This window comes from Schistocerca piceifrons, chromosome 6, assembly GCF_021461385.2.
Source record: "Schistocerca piceifrons isolate TAMUIC-IGC-003096 chromosome 6, iqSchPice1.1, whole genome shotgun sequence".
Taxonomy (NCBI): domain Eukaryota; kingdom Metazoa; phylum Arthropoda; class Insecta; order Orthoptera; family Acrididae; genus Schistocerca; species Schistocerca piceifrons.
Genome location: NC_060143.1, coordinates 424,234,298 through 424,252,434, shown reverse-complemented (window position 1 = coordinate 424,252,434; position 18,137 = coordinate 424,234,298). Strand labels below are relative to the sequence as shown.

The 18,137-nt window shown below is 42.9% G+C and overlaps 1 protein-coding gene across 1 annotated transcript in view; it reads right to left on the bottom strand.

Moving 5' to 3' along the window:
• The window catches only part of LOC124803360 (neural-cadherin-like), a 230,214-nt gene that overhangs the window by 197,236 nt on the left and 14,841 nt on the right, over positions 1-18,137 (bottom strand). The window contains 1 exon segment of the mRNA XM_047264545.1: positions 17,713-17,828. Within this exon segment, the coding sequence (XP_047120501.1) occupies positions 17,713-17,828 (116 nt within the window).

Here is an 18,137-nt window from a genome sequence, read left to right as displayed (position 1 = left end):
TCGGCGACTGGAATGCTGTTGTAGGGGAAAGAGTAGAAGAAAAGGTTACAGGAGAGTGTGGGCTTGGGACAAGGAATGAGAGAGGGGAAAGACCACTACGGTCGCAGGTTTGAATCCTGTCTCGGGCATGGATGTGTGTGATGTTCTTAGGTTAGTTAGGTTTAAGTAGTTCTAAGTTCTAGGGGGCTTATGACCACAGCAGTTGAGTCCCATAGTGCTCAGGGCCATTTGAACCATTTTTAGAGGGGAAAGACTAACTGAGTTCTGTAAAAAGTTTCACCTAGTAATAGCGGATACTCTGTTCAAGGATCACAAGAGGAGGAATTATACTTGGAAAAGGCCAGGTATTACGGAAAGATTTAGATTAGATTAGATCATGGTCGGACAGAGATTCCGAAATCAGATACTGGATTTTAAGGCGTACCCAGAAGCATGTATAGACTCAGATAACAATATAATAGTGATGAAGAGTAGGTTGAAGTTTAAGACATTTGTCAGATAGAATCAATATACAAGGAAGTGGGACACAGAAGTAGAAAGGAATGACGATATACGTTTGAAGTTCTCTAACGCTATAGATACAGCAATAAGGAATAGCGCAGTAGGCAGTACAGGTGAAGAGAAATGGACATCTCTAAAAAGGACCATCACAGGAGGTGGAAAGAAAAACACGGGTACAAAGAAGATAAGTGCAAAGAAACCATGGGTAACAGAAGAAATGCTTAATTAGATCGATGAAAAGAGGAAATATAAAAATGTTCCGGGAAACTTAGGAATACAGAAATACAAGTTGTTGAGGAATGAAATAAATAGGAAATGCAGGGAAGCTAAGATGTAATGGCTGCATAAAAAATGTGAAGAAATCGAAAAAGAAATTATTGTCGGAAGGACAGACTCAGCATAGAAAAAAGCCAAAACAGCCTTCGGTGACATTAAAATCAAGGGTGGTAACATTAATAGTGCAACGGGAATTCCACTGTTAAATGCATAGGAGAGAACTGATAGGTGGAAAGAATACATTGAGAGCCGCTATAAGGGAGAGGATTTGTATGATGTGATAGAAGAGGAAAGAGGAGTCCATTTAGAAGAGATAGGATATCCAGTGTTAGAATCAGAATTTAAAAGAGCTTTGGAGGACTTAAGATGAAATAAGACAGAAGGGATAGATAACATTCCACCAGAATTTCTAAAATCATTGGGGTAAGTGGCAACAAAACGACTATTCAAGTTGGTGTGTAGAATGTATGAGTCAGGTGGCATACCATCTGAATTTCGGGAAAAAATATCATCCACACAATTCCGAAGACTGCAAGAGCTGAAAAGTGAACAATCAGCTGAACAGCTCATGCATCCAAGTTGCTGGCAAGAATTATATACAAAGGAATGGAAAACAAAATTGAGAATGTGCTAGCCGGCCGAGGTGGCCGAGCGGTTCTAGGCGCTACAGTCTGGAACCACGCGACCGCTACGGCCGCAGGTTCGAATCCTGCCTCGGGCATGGATGTGTGTGATGTCCTTAGTTTAGTTAGGTTTAAGTAGGTCTAAGTTCTAGGGGACTGATGACCGCAGAAGTTAAGCCCCATAGTGCTCAGAGCCATTTTTGAGGATGTGCTAGATGACGATCAGTTTGGGTTTAGAAGAGGTAAAGACACGAGAGATGCAATTCTGACGTTGTCATTGATAACGAAACCAAGACTAAAGAAAAATCAAGACACGTTCATAGAATTTATCGAACTGGAAAAGCGTTAGACAATGTAAAATGGTGCAAGGTGTTCGAAAATTTGAGAAAAATAGAGGTAAGCTATAGGGAGAGACGGGTGATATACAATATGTACAAGAGTCAAGAGTGAATAATAAGAGTGGACGACCAAGAACGAAGTGCTCGGATTAAAAAGGCTGTAAGACAGGGATGCAGTCTTCCCTCCCCCCCCCCCCCCCCTCCTCCTACTGTACTGTCCGTACATTGAAGAAGCAAAAATGAAAATGAAAGAAAGGTTCAGGAGAAGAATTAAAATTCAAAGTTAAAGGTTACCAATGATACGGTTCGCTAATGACATTACTATCATGAGTGAAAGTGAAGCAGAATTACGTGATCTGCTGATCTGAATGAACACTCTAATTAGTATAGAACATGGATTGAGAGTAGATCGAAGAAAGACGAAAATAATGAGAAGTAGCAGAAATGAGAGCAGAGAGAACTTAACGTCAAGATTGTTGGTCACGAAGTAGATGAAGTTAAGGAATTCAGCTACCTAGGCAGTAAAATAACCAATGACGGAAGGAGAAAAGAGCAGACTAGCAATGGCAAAAAGGGCATTCCTGGCCAAGAGAAGTCTACTACTACCAAACATAGGCCAAAATTGGAGGAAGAAATGTCTGAGAACGTACGCCTGGATTACAGCATTGTATGACAGTGAAACGCGGGCTGTGGGAAAACCTAATCAGAAGAGAATCGATGCATTTGAGTTGTGGTGCTACAGATGAATGTTAAAAATCAAGTTGACTGATAAGGTAAGGAATGACGAGATTCTGCGCAGAATCGGAGAGGGAAGGTACATGTGGAAAACTCGGATACGGAGAAGGGACAGGACGATAGGACATCTGTGAAGACATGTGGGAATTTCTTCGATGGTAATAGAGGGAGCTGCAGAAGGCAAAAACAGTACAGGAAGACAGAGATTGGAATACATCCAGCAAATAATTGAGGATGTAGGTTGCAAGAATTCATTCTGAGATGAAGAGGTTGGTAGAGGAGAGGAATTCGTGCCAGGCCGCATCAAACCAGTCGGAAGACTGACGATCGAAAAACGTGGAACCGACATTGAGATCATTGTCTGATTACACCACAGTCCGCACTGCGGCACTCTTGTGAACTCTGCATGCGTGAGATGGTATCTTCCTGACTTGCAGGCTGTAGGTTCAACACCAAATTCTTAAAACACTCACAGAGCGTCCTTGCGCAACTGTGGTATGAAGACAGATCAGAAACAGTCTCACACGTGTTTGAAGTAGTATGTTATCTGGACCTGAAGACTTGCTTTTATTAAGTGCTTTAAGGTGCTTCGCTACGCAGTGTATATCTACTGCTCTGTTACTCGTGTTGGCAGTTGTTCTTCATTCGAATACTGGAATATTTAGTTCGTTTCTCTAGGTGAAGAAATTTTGAAAAACTGTGTTTATTAACTCAGCTTTAGTGGCATTGACCTTCGGTAATATTACCATTGGCATCACACAGTGATTATACTCATTGTGTCTTGCCACTGGTGTACTTCGATGTACTATCAGAATCTCTGTGGATTTTCTGTCAGAATGCGAGACAGAGTTTCGTTTTGGAAGCTATTAAAGACACCTCGCAATGAATTCCACCCAAAGCTTCGGTCTCTAGTAAAACATCGCGTCTTGGAAGTAGTGTTGTTTAAATTTTATATACTTTTTTCGTTGTTTCTGCAACAGTGTTTGGCCTGTTTTGTGTACCGTGGGGGGCCAGTACCATCTTTTAGTAATGTTTTCAATATAAATCTCTCAGTGGCCTCAGACCCTATTTTGTTTGTACTTAAGTCACATCTGGTCTACACTTACATATTAGGGAAAGGACAGAGACTGTCTCTCAGGAAGACGTCAAGCGAATTTTTATCTGCTTTTTTAAAGAGATACTTTTTTCGTTTACTTTTGGTGGATTTGGATGCTGTGGCGGTCAGTCTCGCTAATCCCTATATCCATCATGATATTCCCTATTTGGTGAGGATTATTTGTTACTAAGAGATCATGTGTACTCGTATTTCCGCAACCATTTACAATTCGAGTAGCCGCCAGAAATAATTGCTCAAAATATGAGGGGTGGAACTTTAATAGTGGCAACTATCTATTTACAGCTCGTAAAAAATAGATACGTGTTTCAATGATTTACTGATCTTCTAAGTAGTCCCCAGCATTGTGTATAACCCGTTGCCAGCGATGTCGAAGTCGTAGGATACTCTTAGCAGTGCCAGTTGTGTTGACAGTTCGACCGGCGCGATCTATTGCCCGACGAATTTGTAGCAGTTCTGAGGCGAATGCCGTGAAATGTTTCCTTCAGTTTAGAAATCGAGTTGAACTCAGGAGGGCTTAATTCAGGGGAGTGCAGTAGGTGGTATAGCACTTAGCAGCCCCATCAGTCAAACACATCAGTAACAGCTTGCACTGTACGTACTTGAACATTGTCCTGCAAAATGATGGTCAGGTCCTGCAGTAAGTATCATTACTTGTGTCTCTGAGCTGGTCGTAGGTTGTGTTCCAAAAATGAACAGCATAGAGACAGAAGTGATGACACTTTCTTCAGGTCCTGACCATCATTTTGCAGGACAATGCTCAAGCACGTACAGTGCAAGCAGGTTACTGATTTGTTTGACTGATGGGGCTGCTAAGTGCAATACAACCTACTCCACTCCCCTGACTTAAGTCCTCGTAAGTTGAACTCGTTTTCTAAACTGAAGGAAACACTTCACGGCATTCGCTTCAGAACTGCTACAAATTCGTTGGGGAATAGACGGCGCCGCTCGAACAGTCAGCATAAGAGGCACTGCTAACAGTATCCTACGACTTCCACATCGCTGGCAACGAGTTATACACAATGCTGGTGACTACTTTGAAGATCAGTAAAACTTTGAAACACATATCTATTTTGTACGACCTGTAAATAAATAGTTGCCACTATTAAAGTTCCAACCCTCGTAATTTTCGGGGAAAGCATTTCGTACAATTTCTTACGATGTTTTATGCCTACCACCGCCACTGGATATGTATTTTTGCCAGCATATCGAGGGTAGACTGAAGTCACCACCAACTATAATTGTATGAGTGGGGTACCTATTTAAAATAATATTCAAGTTTTCTTTGAACTGTTCAGCAAAGGAACCATCTGAGTCTGGAGGTCGGTAAAAGGGTTAAATTCTTAATTTATTACGTTTGCCAAGTATAACCTCTGTCCAAACGAACTCACAGGAACTATCTACCGCTATTTCGCTGCAAAATAAAGTACTTCTAACAGCAACAAATAAACGGCCACCAATTGTATTTACTCTTTCCTTCCAGAACACGGCGAAGTCTTGTAAAAAATTCGGCTGAAAATATCTCTGGCTTTAGCTTGCTTTTAGTACTTGTAACGATTTCGACTTCAGTGCTTTGTATTAGCGCTTGGGGCTCCGCCTCTTGCTCGTAGTGGACTTATTAAGCGGAACCCCAAACCTCACCATCTTATGCATGGCGGAAGTTGAGAAATCTGCAGCCACTGTGGTCGCAGAACCATCTGATCCTCCGGTCCAGACCCTTACAGTCGGCTCTGTACCAAAAGTCCGCAGTCGGTCCTGTCGACTGTGCTGCAAATGGTGAGCTCTGCCTTCCTCTCGCAAGCAAGACTGGTCGTTCTTACGACTTCAGCTAGCCGTTACCATAATACAAACCGCCAGCAACGCTATTACAGAATTTCAAGTACTCATCAGTCATGAAGAAAAAAATAAACTAGATGAAACATTGCTAACAGATGTTGATGGAATGAGGGAATGCCTTTTGGTATCCAAGAAATCTTAAATCTGGATACGCAGGATGTAAAATTCTTCTTCCGTAAAGAAATAGGGTTAGACATTAGGAAACGTTATTATTGATATGGTACGTAAAACAAAAAAGAAGCTGAAAGGAACAGTGAACCTGGGAGATTACTTTTACTAAACTGTGGAGTACTACAGACCACTAAAGTTCGCCTTGGCGGATCATGGCTGATTGATGTGGAAGAACAAAATTAAATCAAAGATCATCAATGAAAGTGTGACAGTCATGAAATTTGAAGTTGATAGAGGAATTCGTATTGTGATCAGTATATATGCCTCAAGAATGTATGAGAGGAACACTCTAAAACGTTCTACCATGATCCTCCGTAAATCAAATTTCTCTGTTTTTTTAATTTTTTTCAGTAAGCGCATTTAGCAGGAAATATGTGCGGCACATATACGTCATAAAAATCATATGACTGTCGGACAAGTGTTGACTCCTGTCATTGGCGCTGCAGCAGTGGAAAAAAAGGTAGCTTTATTCTTGCTTCCGGCAACTGCGAAGAGCAGTTTATTATAAAACTTACTCTACATGACAGCCTCATTAATATCTCGATTTTCTCAAACCGTTGTCTTAAAATTGTTTTAGTACATGTCGACTATAATACTAGAAAATACAACTGATTTACTTTGGGAAGACATAATTTGTTTGCAAGTCAAATTATTTCATTTGCTGGGTTTTGTAATCCTACGCATGTAACAGACGACACGTGTATTTTGGACTCCTTAGCGAACAAGTTATTATTCCAGTAGGTTATGTACCATTGATCTGAATGACGGGTTAAAGTAGCAATGCTACTGATAACGATTACGAGTTCACCACAGTTATACTCTTTGTTGAGTCGTCAGAATGACTATAAAAGCCACAATCTAGTACAAATGTTGACACCACCATATAACAAGTGTTTCAGTTCTACTGTTGACTGTATCAAAACATATCTCAAACATTGTTGTATCTGTTGCCAATAAACTTAAAAAAAGTGAGAAACTTAATTTATCGATGAACAAGTGGAAAAAGGACTGAAATGTTCAACAAAACAGACTGTATTACCGTAGTGTGAGATCTCAACGTGAAAGACGAAGTCAGTCAACTGAAAACGCAGTAGTATTTTGTGGAGAACATCTCAATGAAACCGGAAGGAGCGAATTACCTACTTCCTGAAAAAAAATGAGCAGAAGAAGTTCTGAATTTTAAATTCAATTTTTTTTCCTTAAATTTCTCCGGATTTCACTGCTGAAATTACATATTTCAGGGTGCAAAAATATTTCACAGAAATTATTAAAATACACGGTGCAACAAAATAAGAGGGTAACATTTTTGAAACACCGTAGCAATCTCCAGTGTTCTAGGAATAGCCTGTTTGATTAATAATCAAAACTTTTTCGGTCCCGGTTTCGAACAACGCCTTTTAAATGTTGCAAAAAAAATCATTAGCAACGGCTGCCGATGATCTTACATACAATACGTCACCCTCATTTAGACAATGGCCTCGTCAAAAGCGCGGAGAAAAGGAAAGAGGGGCGGAAAAATGTCCCTAAAGATGGAAGAATCAGCAATAATTAACGACATGAGGATGCAGAAATCAACGGAAACCACACTGCACTAAAGACACATAATGTGTGCTCGTAGGACAAGTGGCCAAAATTTGAAAAGGTGTCGTGATGATCTCTCCATTGCCAAAAGATTCCTCAATAGCCCCCCATTCGGATCTCCGGGAGAGGACTGCCAAAGGCGAGGTGACCAGGAGAAAAAGACTGAATAACCAAAGGCGAGGTGACCATGAGAAAATGACTGTATAACCAATGAAAGAATAACTTTCTATGAGTCAGAGCGTATAATGTCAAAAGTATGACGTGGTAGAGAAGCTAGAAAATGTGTAAAGGGACACACAAAGGATCAGTATCGGTAATGTGTGTGTCAGTGAAGTGAAGTGGCAGGACAGTATTTCTGGTTAGATCAATATAGGATAATATCACCAGCAGCAGATAATCGTATAAGGGGAATGGGATTCGTTACGAACCGGAAGGTAGGACAGAGAGTGTACTGGACAATATGAGACAGGTAGTAGGAATGAGAGAGGGGAAAGACTAAATGAGTGCTGCAATTAATTTCAGCTAGTAATTGCGGAAAAACTGTTCGAGGATTACAAAAGGAGGAACTGTACTTAGACAAGGACGGAAGATAAGGAAAGATTTCAGTCATATTGCATCATGGTCGGGCAGAGATTCCGACATCATACACTGAACTGTAAGGAGTACCCAGGAGCAGATACAGATTCAGATCACGATTTAGGACTGATGAAGAGTAGGCTGAAGTTTAGAGACCATGGGAAGAAGTGGGGTAAGAAAGCACTAAAGAATGAATGGATTGTATTGTATTAAACTGGGGACCTAGAAACGACGGTGAGGTTTCGTCCCGCCATAGCCCTCAGGGGTTCACAACCCCACAGCAGTCCACCCCCCCCCCCACCCCCCCCCACCCTGCTCGACACTAACCCGCCGGGTGGATTCGTGCTGGGGACCGGTTTGCCTTTCCGCTCGGGAATGCGCAGCTAACAAGACGGGCTTAATGAAGTGATACTCTTGAAGTTCTCTGAGACTATAGACACTGCGATAATAATTAGTTCAGTAGGCAGTTAAGTTGAAGAGAAATGGTTGTCTCTAAAAAGGACAGTCTCAGAAACTGGTACTAGGAGAGTAACTGCGAAAAAACCATGAGTGACAGAAGAAATACATCAGTTGATAGACGAGAGAAGGAAGCACAAAAACGTTCAGGGAAATACAGGGTTACAGGAATACAAGTCACTTAGGAATGAAATAAACAGGAAGTGCAGAGCAGCTAAGGCGAAATGGCTCCATGAAAAATGTAAAAAAACAAAACAAAAAAAAGAGAGAAATGATTGTCGGAAGGAATCACTCAGCATATAGAAAAGTAAAAAAAGCAGAAGGGGTACACATCAAGAGTGCAATGGGAATTCCACTGTAATGTGCAGAATAGAGAGAGGGTTGGTGGAAAGAGTTCATTGAAGGACTATGTGAGGAGGGGGGGGGGGGGAGGACTTGCCTGATGACGTGTTAGAAGAAGAAGGTGGAGTTGATGGACAAGAGATATGGGTACAGTACTAGAGTCAGAATTTAAAAGGGTTTTGGTGACTAAAATCAAACAAGGTAGAAGTGAGAGATAACATTCCACCAGAATTTCTAAAATACACTGCTGGCCACCGTAAATGCAACACCAAGAAAGACAAGAGGTAGCACTTGAGCAACCATGGACCACATGTTTTCTATCGGCGAAAGATCCGGAGAGCGAGCCGGCCAGGGAAGCAAGTCAATCTGGTTATTGACGAAGAAACTTTCGACAATGCGTGCCACGTGTGGTCGCGCATTATCCTGTTGAAATATGGCTGTGGCCGAGCCCTGAAGGAAAGGAAGGACAACTGGCTCCAGCACCTCGGATATGTAGCGCCGGCTATTTAAAGTACCGGCAATGCGTACTAGAGGCGTGCGAGAGTAATATCCAATACCGCCCCATACCATAATACCCGGTGCAAGACCAGTGTGGCGGTGCATAATGCAGCTGTCCAGCATCCTCTCTCCACGGTGTCTCCACACTCGAATCCGACCATCGTGGTGCTGCAGACAGAAGCGTGCCTCGTCAGTAAAGACAACGTCATTCCATTTGCCGTCCACATCCGTCTGTCATCACACCATTGGCGACGGAGACGTCTGTGGTTCTGCGTCAATGGTAGACGAGGCAATGGACGTCTTGCGGACATACCACTCTGCTGTAAACGGCGTCGAATGGTACGCGCAGACACTGGATGATGCGTTACAGACGCAATGTGCTGTGCTATGGTTCGGGATGTCACTGAGCGATCCGTCACTGCCATGCGCACAATTTGCCTATCAGCACGTGCAGTGGTGCACCGAGGTGAATGCGATCGACCACGTCGGTCCGTCGTACCCTCCTGCATCCAACGGTCACATATCCGCATCACAGTTGTTTGGTTTCGTCCAACACGACTAGCGATTTCTCTGTATGATAATCCACAATCTCGGTAAGCCACTATCCTTCCTCTGTCGAACTCGGATACTTGATCAAACGATGTTCGCTGTTGTATACGAGGCATAACTGATCGTCTTGTGAAACAACCACGAGGTAAACACACGTGCCGAACGTACACTCGTCGAAATCGCCAAGCCTTAAGTGGCGCTATGAGGTGGCGCCACAGGCGCGCGTGATGTGCGTCTGCGCTGAAATTCTAATCAGTTGCATATCTCATCGCTGCAAACCCATGGTGTAGATTTCACTTGATTCGGATGCTTCCTTCAGGGTGTTGCATTTACGGTGGCCAGCAGTGTAATTTGGGAGGTTGGGGGGGGGGGGGGGGGGAGAAACGACAACAAAACACTGTTCACGTTGTGTGGAGAAAATACGAGTCTGGCGATATACCATCAGTTTTCAGAAAAACATCATCCACACAATCCCGAAGATTGCAAGACCTGACATATGCGAGAACTGTCCAAGTTTCTGATAAGAATATTATACAGAAGAATGGGAAAGGAAAGAAAACTGAGGATCCCTAGTTATTGACTAGTGGATTATAGCCTAAAGGCTTAAAATAGTTCGACCGTGTGCAACAAATGAATGCTGAACGGTTAATATTTGCACGGGAGTTGTTTCATATCAAATCCAACAAATCTAATTAGGGTGTCAGGTAGCAATAATCGGAACATATTTTGTTGTTAATATTCTGTACCTTTTGTCTAAACAGCACGAATGAGGTCTAACAAAGTAATAACAGTTATCTCATCATGTATTAATGTCGTCACACGCCAATATTCTTCATGTGGCACTGAATACACAATCTTTACTGCAATCCAAATCGTGGGTGTCCGGCGCGATTGTCGCGAAATCACGGTGCACAAATGAACAAATGAACACATCAAACAAATCAATTAACTTCATTATTTTCATCATGGCAGCAACACCAGCAACCGTTACGAAATTGTCTAGAATTAAAAACAGCCCACAGCTGCACTAATTATGTTTGTTCTAAACCTTGACCTTGGTTTCAGCTATAATAATATAGCCTCCTTCAGAAGTCATAAGCAGATGTAGTGGCCTAGGACATACCTTGCCATATGTAGTTTTACTTATGATCGAAACAGGCTTACGTCTGTTGAAGTTGTTTTATTTTACTGATCTTGACGCAGCCGCTGGGCTAAGACATTTTTGTTTTTAAAAGCTTATGACTTCTGAAGAAGTCTATATTATTATAGCTGAACCATGGTCAAGGTTTAGAATAAACATAATTAGTGCTACTGTGGGCTGTTTTTCATTCGAGGCACTCATTTAACGCCATTTACGTATTTGCTGGAGGTCAGGCCCATGGCTTTGGGTGACACACACAACCGTTAAACAATTGTAAACGTGGTCGGCCGTCCTGCCGATATCCGCCCTGCTCGCTTAGCAGCCAACAACTTACTTGCTCGGAGACTCAACACAGACTGCTCTCTCTGGCGCATTGGGCGCTCGCTATTGACAGAATCTACTGCGACGTACGAAGGACGGAGATATATTGTTCTCAGTACCTAAGGAGCGGTTGACCCCTTACAATGTCCACAGGACTTGCTGGCGTGAAAAAAGCATTTGACAATGTCAAATGTTGCAAGATGCTCGAAATACTGCGAAAAATAGGGGTAAGCTACAGGGAAAGATGGGTAATACGCAATTTGTACAAGAGCCAAGAGGGAAACATAAGAGTAGAAGACCAAGAAAGAAGTGCTCGGATTAAGAAGGACGTAAGACAGAGATGTAGTCTTTCACTCGTAATGTTTAGTCTGTATATCCAAGAAGCTATTACGGAAATAAAAGAAGGATGCAAGAGTGAAGTTAAAATTCAAGTGACAGGGTATCAATGATAGTATTTGCTGATGACGTTGCTATCATCGGAGAAAGTAAAGAAAAATTACAGGATGTGTTGAATGGGATGAACACTCTGACGGGTACAGAATATGGACTGAGAGTAACTCTAACGGGTAAAGAATATGGATTGAGAGTAAATCGAAGAAATACGAAAGTAATGAGAAGTAGCAAAAATGAGAAATGAGAAACTTAACATCAGGATTGGTGAACCCGAAGTAGATGAAGTTAAGGAATTCTGCTGTCTAGGCAGAAAAATAACCCATGACGGAGGTAGCAATGAGGACATAAAAAGCAGACTAGCAATGGCAAAAAGTGCATTTCAGGCCAAGAGAAGTCTGCTTGTACCAAACGTAGTTAATCTGAGGAAGTAATTTGTGAGGTTGTACGTTTGGAGCACAGCATTGTATGGTAGTGACACATGGACTATAGGAAAACCGGAACAGAAGAGGATCGAAGCATTTAACAAGTGGTACTACAGAAGAACGTTGAAAATTAGGTGGACTGATAAAACAAGGACTGAGGAGGTTTTGAGCAGAATCGGCAAGGAAAGGAATGTATGTGATACACTGAGAAGAAGGAGGGACGGAATGGTAGGACATCTGTTAAGACATCACGGAATAACTTGTATGGTACTAGAGGGAGCTGTAGAGGGTAAAACTGTACAGGAAGACAGAGATTGGAATACATCCGGCAAATAACTGAGGACGAACGCTGCAAGTGCTACTCTGAGATATAGAGGTTGGCACAGGAGAGGTATTCGTGGCGTGCCGCATCAAACCAGTCAGAAGATTGGTAGCTAAAAAAAAAGTAGATTTCTGAAATTTGGCTCAAAGGTACAAACTTCCACTGTAATAATGCACAAGCATTGCGCCCTGCGCACCCTTGGGCTTGGCGATGCTTCAAACAGTATGGTGTCGACACATGCGAGAAGAAGACCAGTTGCCCAACGTCGCCGTGGACGTGTCGCACGATAGTAAGGTCGTGATACGTCTTTTTACTCAAATTTCCCCCATTTATTTTGATTATTCTCCCGTGGATGGCGTTCGGAACTGTGACACCCGGCATTCCATAGAGGAAATGATTTTAGGTTCGTTTTAAAACTTACTTTGCTAGTAGTCAGACGTTTTATGTAATTGCAAAAATAATAAAATAATTGTAGCTTCATATTGAACACATGGCACCCTTAGTAATGTGTAATAAAAATAATTTTTTCCTTTAGTATTTTAGATGTGGACATCACAGTACTTCTCAAATTGAGATGGGATGTTTATGACTAATTTCATTGGCGAATATATACTGTATATTATGACGGTGCAATTACAATGCTTAAATAATTGAAGATGAACCTACATGACAATCCACCACATATCATTCTTAGTGCTCGCTTTTGTGTACTCAATACTTTCTTTCTATTTGATACTTACCCCAGAAAATTATTCTGTAATTCATAACTGAGCGGAAATATATAAAATATGTCAGGACATTGACTCGTTTGTTTTGAAGACTAGAAATTATATGAATAGCAAAAGTGGCTGAACTTAACTGTTTGAGAAACTTAGTAAAATGCTACTTCCAGTTAAAATTTTCATCAATATGTACACCCAAAAATTTGGATCAGTCTACCTATTTTACTGAGTCTTCTTCATTTTGATATATCATGTATTGGTATGATTATTTGTTCTAGAGAACTGAATGTAGTGTGTTTCCTCAAAATTAAGGGAGGCGCCATTTTCAGAGAAGCATTTAACAGTTCTTTAAAAAACATCATTAACGGTATCTTCTGTTTCTTTATTTCTAATGGGATTTATTACAACAGTAGCTGCGAATCTGCTTATTGAATGTGAAGTGGAAGGTCATTCAGATATATAAAGAATAGAAGTGGAACCAACATTGAACCCTGTCGGACTCCCTTAGCGACTTTTCCCCAGTCTCTAAAATTTTCTACGTTTCGAGTATTGCCTGAAATATTCGGCACAATGGTTTTCATTTCGTTAGTTAAGTGTGATTCAAACCAGTTGTGTGTAAAGCCATCACTTCGATACAAATTAAATTATTCTAGGATTGTAAAATGACATAAACCATCAGACACTTTAGAAAGAGGACAAAAATACCAACGGCGAATGGGTTAATATATAAATAGCATTCTCAGCCGAGTAACCTGTTTGGAATCCAAACTGTGATATGCTAAGCAAATTATTTCTACTTAAATGTGTAATGTGGGGATGACAATGTGAAGTGGTGACATGTGGTCCGAAAACGACCCGTTGGTTCTTCTGTAGTGTGATTAGTTACTATGAAATACTCTGAAAGTATGAAGTGTACGCTGTCTCCTTTTTGGGTGAGAATGAGTACTGCAATGGGACAGTAATTTTGCCAGTTTGTTTCGGTTGATTGGTTGATTTGGGGGATGAGCCAAACAGCGAGGTCATCGGCCCCATTGGATTAGGGAAGGATGGGGAAGGAAGTCGTCCGTGCCCTTTCAAAGGTACGATCCCGGAATTTGCCTGAAGCGATTTTGGGAAATTGGGAAACCTAAATGAGGATGGCTGTACACGGGTTTGAACCGTCGTCCTCCCGGATGCGAGCCCAGTATGCTAACCACGCCCGGTAGTTTGTTTCGGGGCCAAAGATCATACGACTCCTTAACAGGTATAATCTTATATGAAAGGTTCAGCACAGTATGACAAGTATTACAGCTGTAAAGTGTCAACATGTTTTGCGACAGCGTAACTCACTGTGTGCAGATGCTAAAACAGAACTTCGTCCAACTACCCACCGATCGCCGCTTCATCCTCAGCTGTTAGCCGTCACTGGATGTAGTCAGCACACAACTCTCCCGGTCGTTGTCAGCATTCGTGACCAGAGCCGCTACTTTTCATCAAGTAGCTCCTCAACTGGCTTCACAAGGGTTGAGTGCACATCACTAGCCAACAGCGCTCAGCAAATCCGGACCGCCATCCATCAAAGTGTCACCCATCCAAGTGACTGCCAAGCCCAACAGCGTTTAACTCCGTGATTTGACAGCAACCAATGTTGCTTTGTCGCAATGCCGTTGACGCATTGCGCGCAGATATCTTTACTACATTAATACAGTATTTGAGAATATGAATGAACTCCAGCTAGCCGTTTTGCTATCCCGAATAACGCGACGACACTGCACGCATCTGTTTGTAATGAAAGCAGTTTGGCATCGTAGGATGGCGGTTAAAAACGCGGAAGCCCGTCTCCATGCGCCAATTGCGTCGCGGCATGCCTCGGTCCACCAAGAGACTGGGACACAACGTGGTAAAGAGGAAGGGCGAGGAATGGAACGTTCTGCAGCAGTAAGGATAACGTTTGTGAGATATTCCACTTGGTCATCACAACTGGGGAAATATTGCTCTTTGAGGGTCGCCAGGGAGGACTAAAGCTGCTATTCAGTCTTAGTAAGCTGCCATTTGGGTGTGCACGCAGATGAGGTAGGAGTCAACAAACGGATAGCACACGGGAAATGGTCGCTCAAGTCAGAAAAAAACGGACCACTCAAGACGATGGTCAAGCTGGGCAGTGCAGATGGATAGGTCCAAATGGGAATAGGTGTGCGAGGAGTCGGAAAAGAAAGTGGCTGCCCCAGTGTTAAGGCAGGTTAAGTTGGTTAAGAAGGTCAGCCAAAAGAGTACCTCTCTGACAGGTCCTGGGAGAACACCAAAGGGGATGATGCACTTTAATGTCACCAAGTAGCAAAAGTGGGGGAGGTAGCTGCCCAGTAATCTGAAGAAAGTCTGCGCTGGTGACATAGAATGATGGAGGGACATAAATGGTACAGAGGGGGAAAGTCAGGTGGTGATGGAAAAGGAAGTTAGGGAGATGGGTTGACTATGAATGTCATCCTATATGAGCAGTATGACACCCCATGAGATGGAATGTTGACCTCAGGGGAAGGTCAAAACTGACTGGTAATATATGTGAAAGCTCAAAGTGGTCGCGAGGGCACAATTTCGTTTCCTGAAGGCAGAGAACAAGGGGACGCCTCGATGCTAAAAGCATCCCCTTTTTGGGACCGAAGGCCGCGATCGTTTCATTGGAGGAGAGTCATGATGAGACGTAGGGTGTCACCTCGCCAGCTGCCGACTGACAGCCTGTGAATAGTCACTACTACAGGGCACAGAAACAGGAGGATCCTGCTCCATGGGGTCCACAGAAGCATCAGCTTGCTTGTGCGGTTGGTCTGTGGAGTCCAATGCTGAAAAACGGTTGGTGGTGCACACCAGTAACACAGAGGCCAGACGGGCTAATGTATCACGTGGCGACATCATCGAAGAGTATCTGCGAGTTGGCGAAGGAGAAGACCATTTGCCTTTGGTGGACTTCTTCGAGCCTTTCCATTCAGAGGAAGACTCGGTTGTTGGTTGGCTGGAGGGACGTAGGAAGTCTTCGCAGGAGTACTTCTTCTGTCCTCTCTGGCCTACCAGTTGTGTAGCTGGTGGCTTCGTCCCTTGAGGGTAGAGACTGATGGCTTGTTGCACAGCTGGACTGGGGGATGGCGATGCTACCTTAACACTGGGTGATTTCACAGCCTCAGAGCTGAATTGGAGGTCGCTTGTCTGCTTGGCTATGTCTGTCATGGAGCGAGAAGTAACAAGAACAGAACAATAGGTGCCAGAGGGGAGAACACAGGGTTTGTGGCTAGCCACTAACTTGCGAGCGACTGGGTGAGGCACTTATTCTTGTACCCGGATCTCTTGGACAGCCTACTCATCAAGATACATGGGAAAATCCTGAAAGGAGGCGGCATGGCCGCCATTGCAGTTGATACAGCCAGAAGAAGGAGACGGACAGTCACCCTCATGCGGATCCCTACAACAGGTTACACGTTTGGCTGGGTGTCGAGAAGACGTTCTAGTGTGGTTGAAACGATGACACTGGTAGCAGCACATCGCGTTCAGAATGTACAGACAGACTGTTATAATTTCATAGCATGCTTTGATCTTTGACGGAAGCACCACTCTAAGAGTGAGAAAAAGAACATGGGTGGGCACAAAGGAGGAATCTAACTCTCTCATTACATGATGGATGGCAATGACACCCTAGTCAGAGTGGTAAGATTGGATTTTGGCCTCCGTTAGACCACCGAGCAGCCTAGATACAATCGCCTAATAATTATTGCATGTCTCTCAGTTTACTGCTTAGGTAAATTTCTGTGATTCTGTGACAATTCGTCATTTTTTCTTAAATGAAAAATGAACAGATTTAATGTATTTTTAATTTTTCCATATCCATGACAAACATTTCACTTAGGATCTGTGGTTATGGGAATTAAGATATCTCTTTTTTTGTAAATGCGTATTATGTATTCTTGTTCCATGAGAATTCTTACATCCTTGAAGATCTCCTCACTATGGATGTATGGAGCAAAAGTATATTCAATTTAATGTAGTGGCAATTCTCGTGGTCCACCATCCTTCCCTACCTCGGTGCCACGTGAGACAAAATCAAGACAGCCTTGTCTGGCTGCAATAAAAAGGCAGTTACTGATTTCGAGAGCCAGTACTCCGAGCTATTCTTCCGTTCCGAGCTATTATTTTGTATTTTGACGCCTAATTGCGCTGCGGGTGACTGGACTTGGACAGGCTATGACAGACTATGACTGGGAAATTTTGCTGTGTGTATGGAATTGGTTTGATTATGGGTTCAGTGCTAGTTTCCTTCAGGCGTACAAGAGAACTCTTTTGAGAAGTAGGAAATAGGTACTGGCGGAAGTAAAGCTTTGAGGACGGGTAATAGGTGGCTCAGTGGGAAGCTGGCACGCTGGCTCAGCGTGTTCGGTCAGAGTGGTAGCTACCACTGCAATAAAAAAACTGAGTGAATGGATCAACGAGAACTTGAATGGGTGTCAGAAGACGTCCGCCCCGAACAAAGGCAACGAACAGTAACAAACAAAATTAGATAAAAGAAGTCGGTAGAACACTGTCCGCCAAAGGCACGGTTCTGAGTTCGATTCCAGGTCCAGCACACAGTTTCAATGTACTACAAAGTTACAAATCATGGAGAACGTTTTGTGGGCTTGCCGAAGAGTGTTCACGTGGTAATGGCAGGATGGAACTAGCCTTACTCCCTTCGAAGACTAGAATCGCCTGTTTTCTCCAAAACACAGGATTGTTTACACGTTCTAACAGTTACCTAGAGAAAACGGCACCTGTGCTCGACCTGAGTGGTACCCACCATTTTGCGCTTTTCGTAATCGAGTTGTCCAGCCACCACGACGCGCCCCGTGGTGGCGTCTATGGAGAAGGCGCCGCCTTCGTTGCCCGCCTCGATCTCGTAGCGGACAGCAGCATCTAAAAAAATGAACAACTTCAATCAGATTAAAGGCTAAAAAGAATAAGCAGAAAAGTTTATTTAAAAAATGCGATAAAAATTTGGAGAATGTCCATCATATCTAAATAAAACTCTTTGTACATGCCCAGAAAAACTATGAAATCTGGTTCATATAGTAAATATCTCAGTAAGGCACATGCAGGCTAGGACACTATACCCCAACGGAACAAATAGTTCTGTCACGGGAAAAGCCACTTGTAAAACTATTACACAGGGACACAGGGAACTGTGCATATAGTATAAACGTCATAAACGTGCCTACGTTCTTC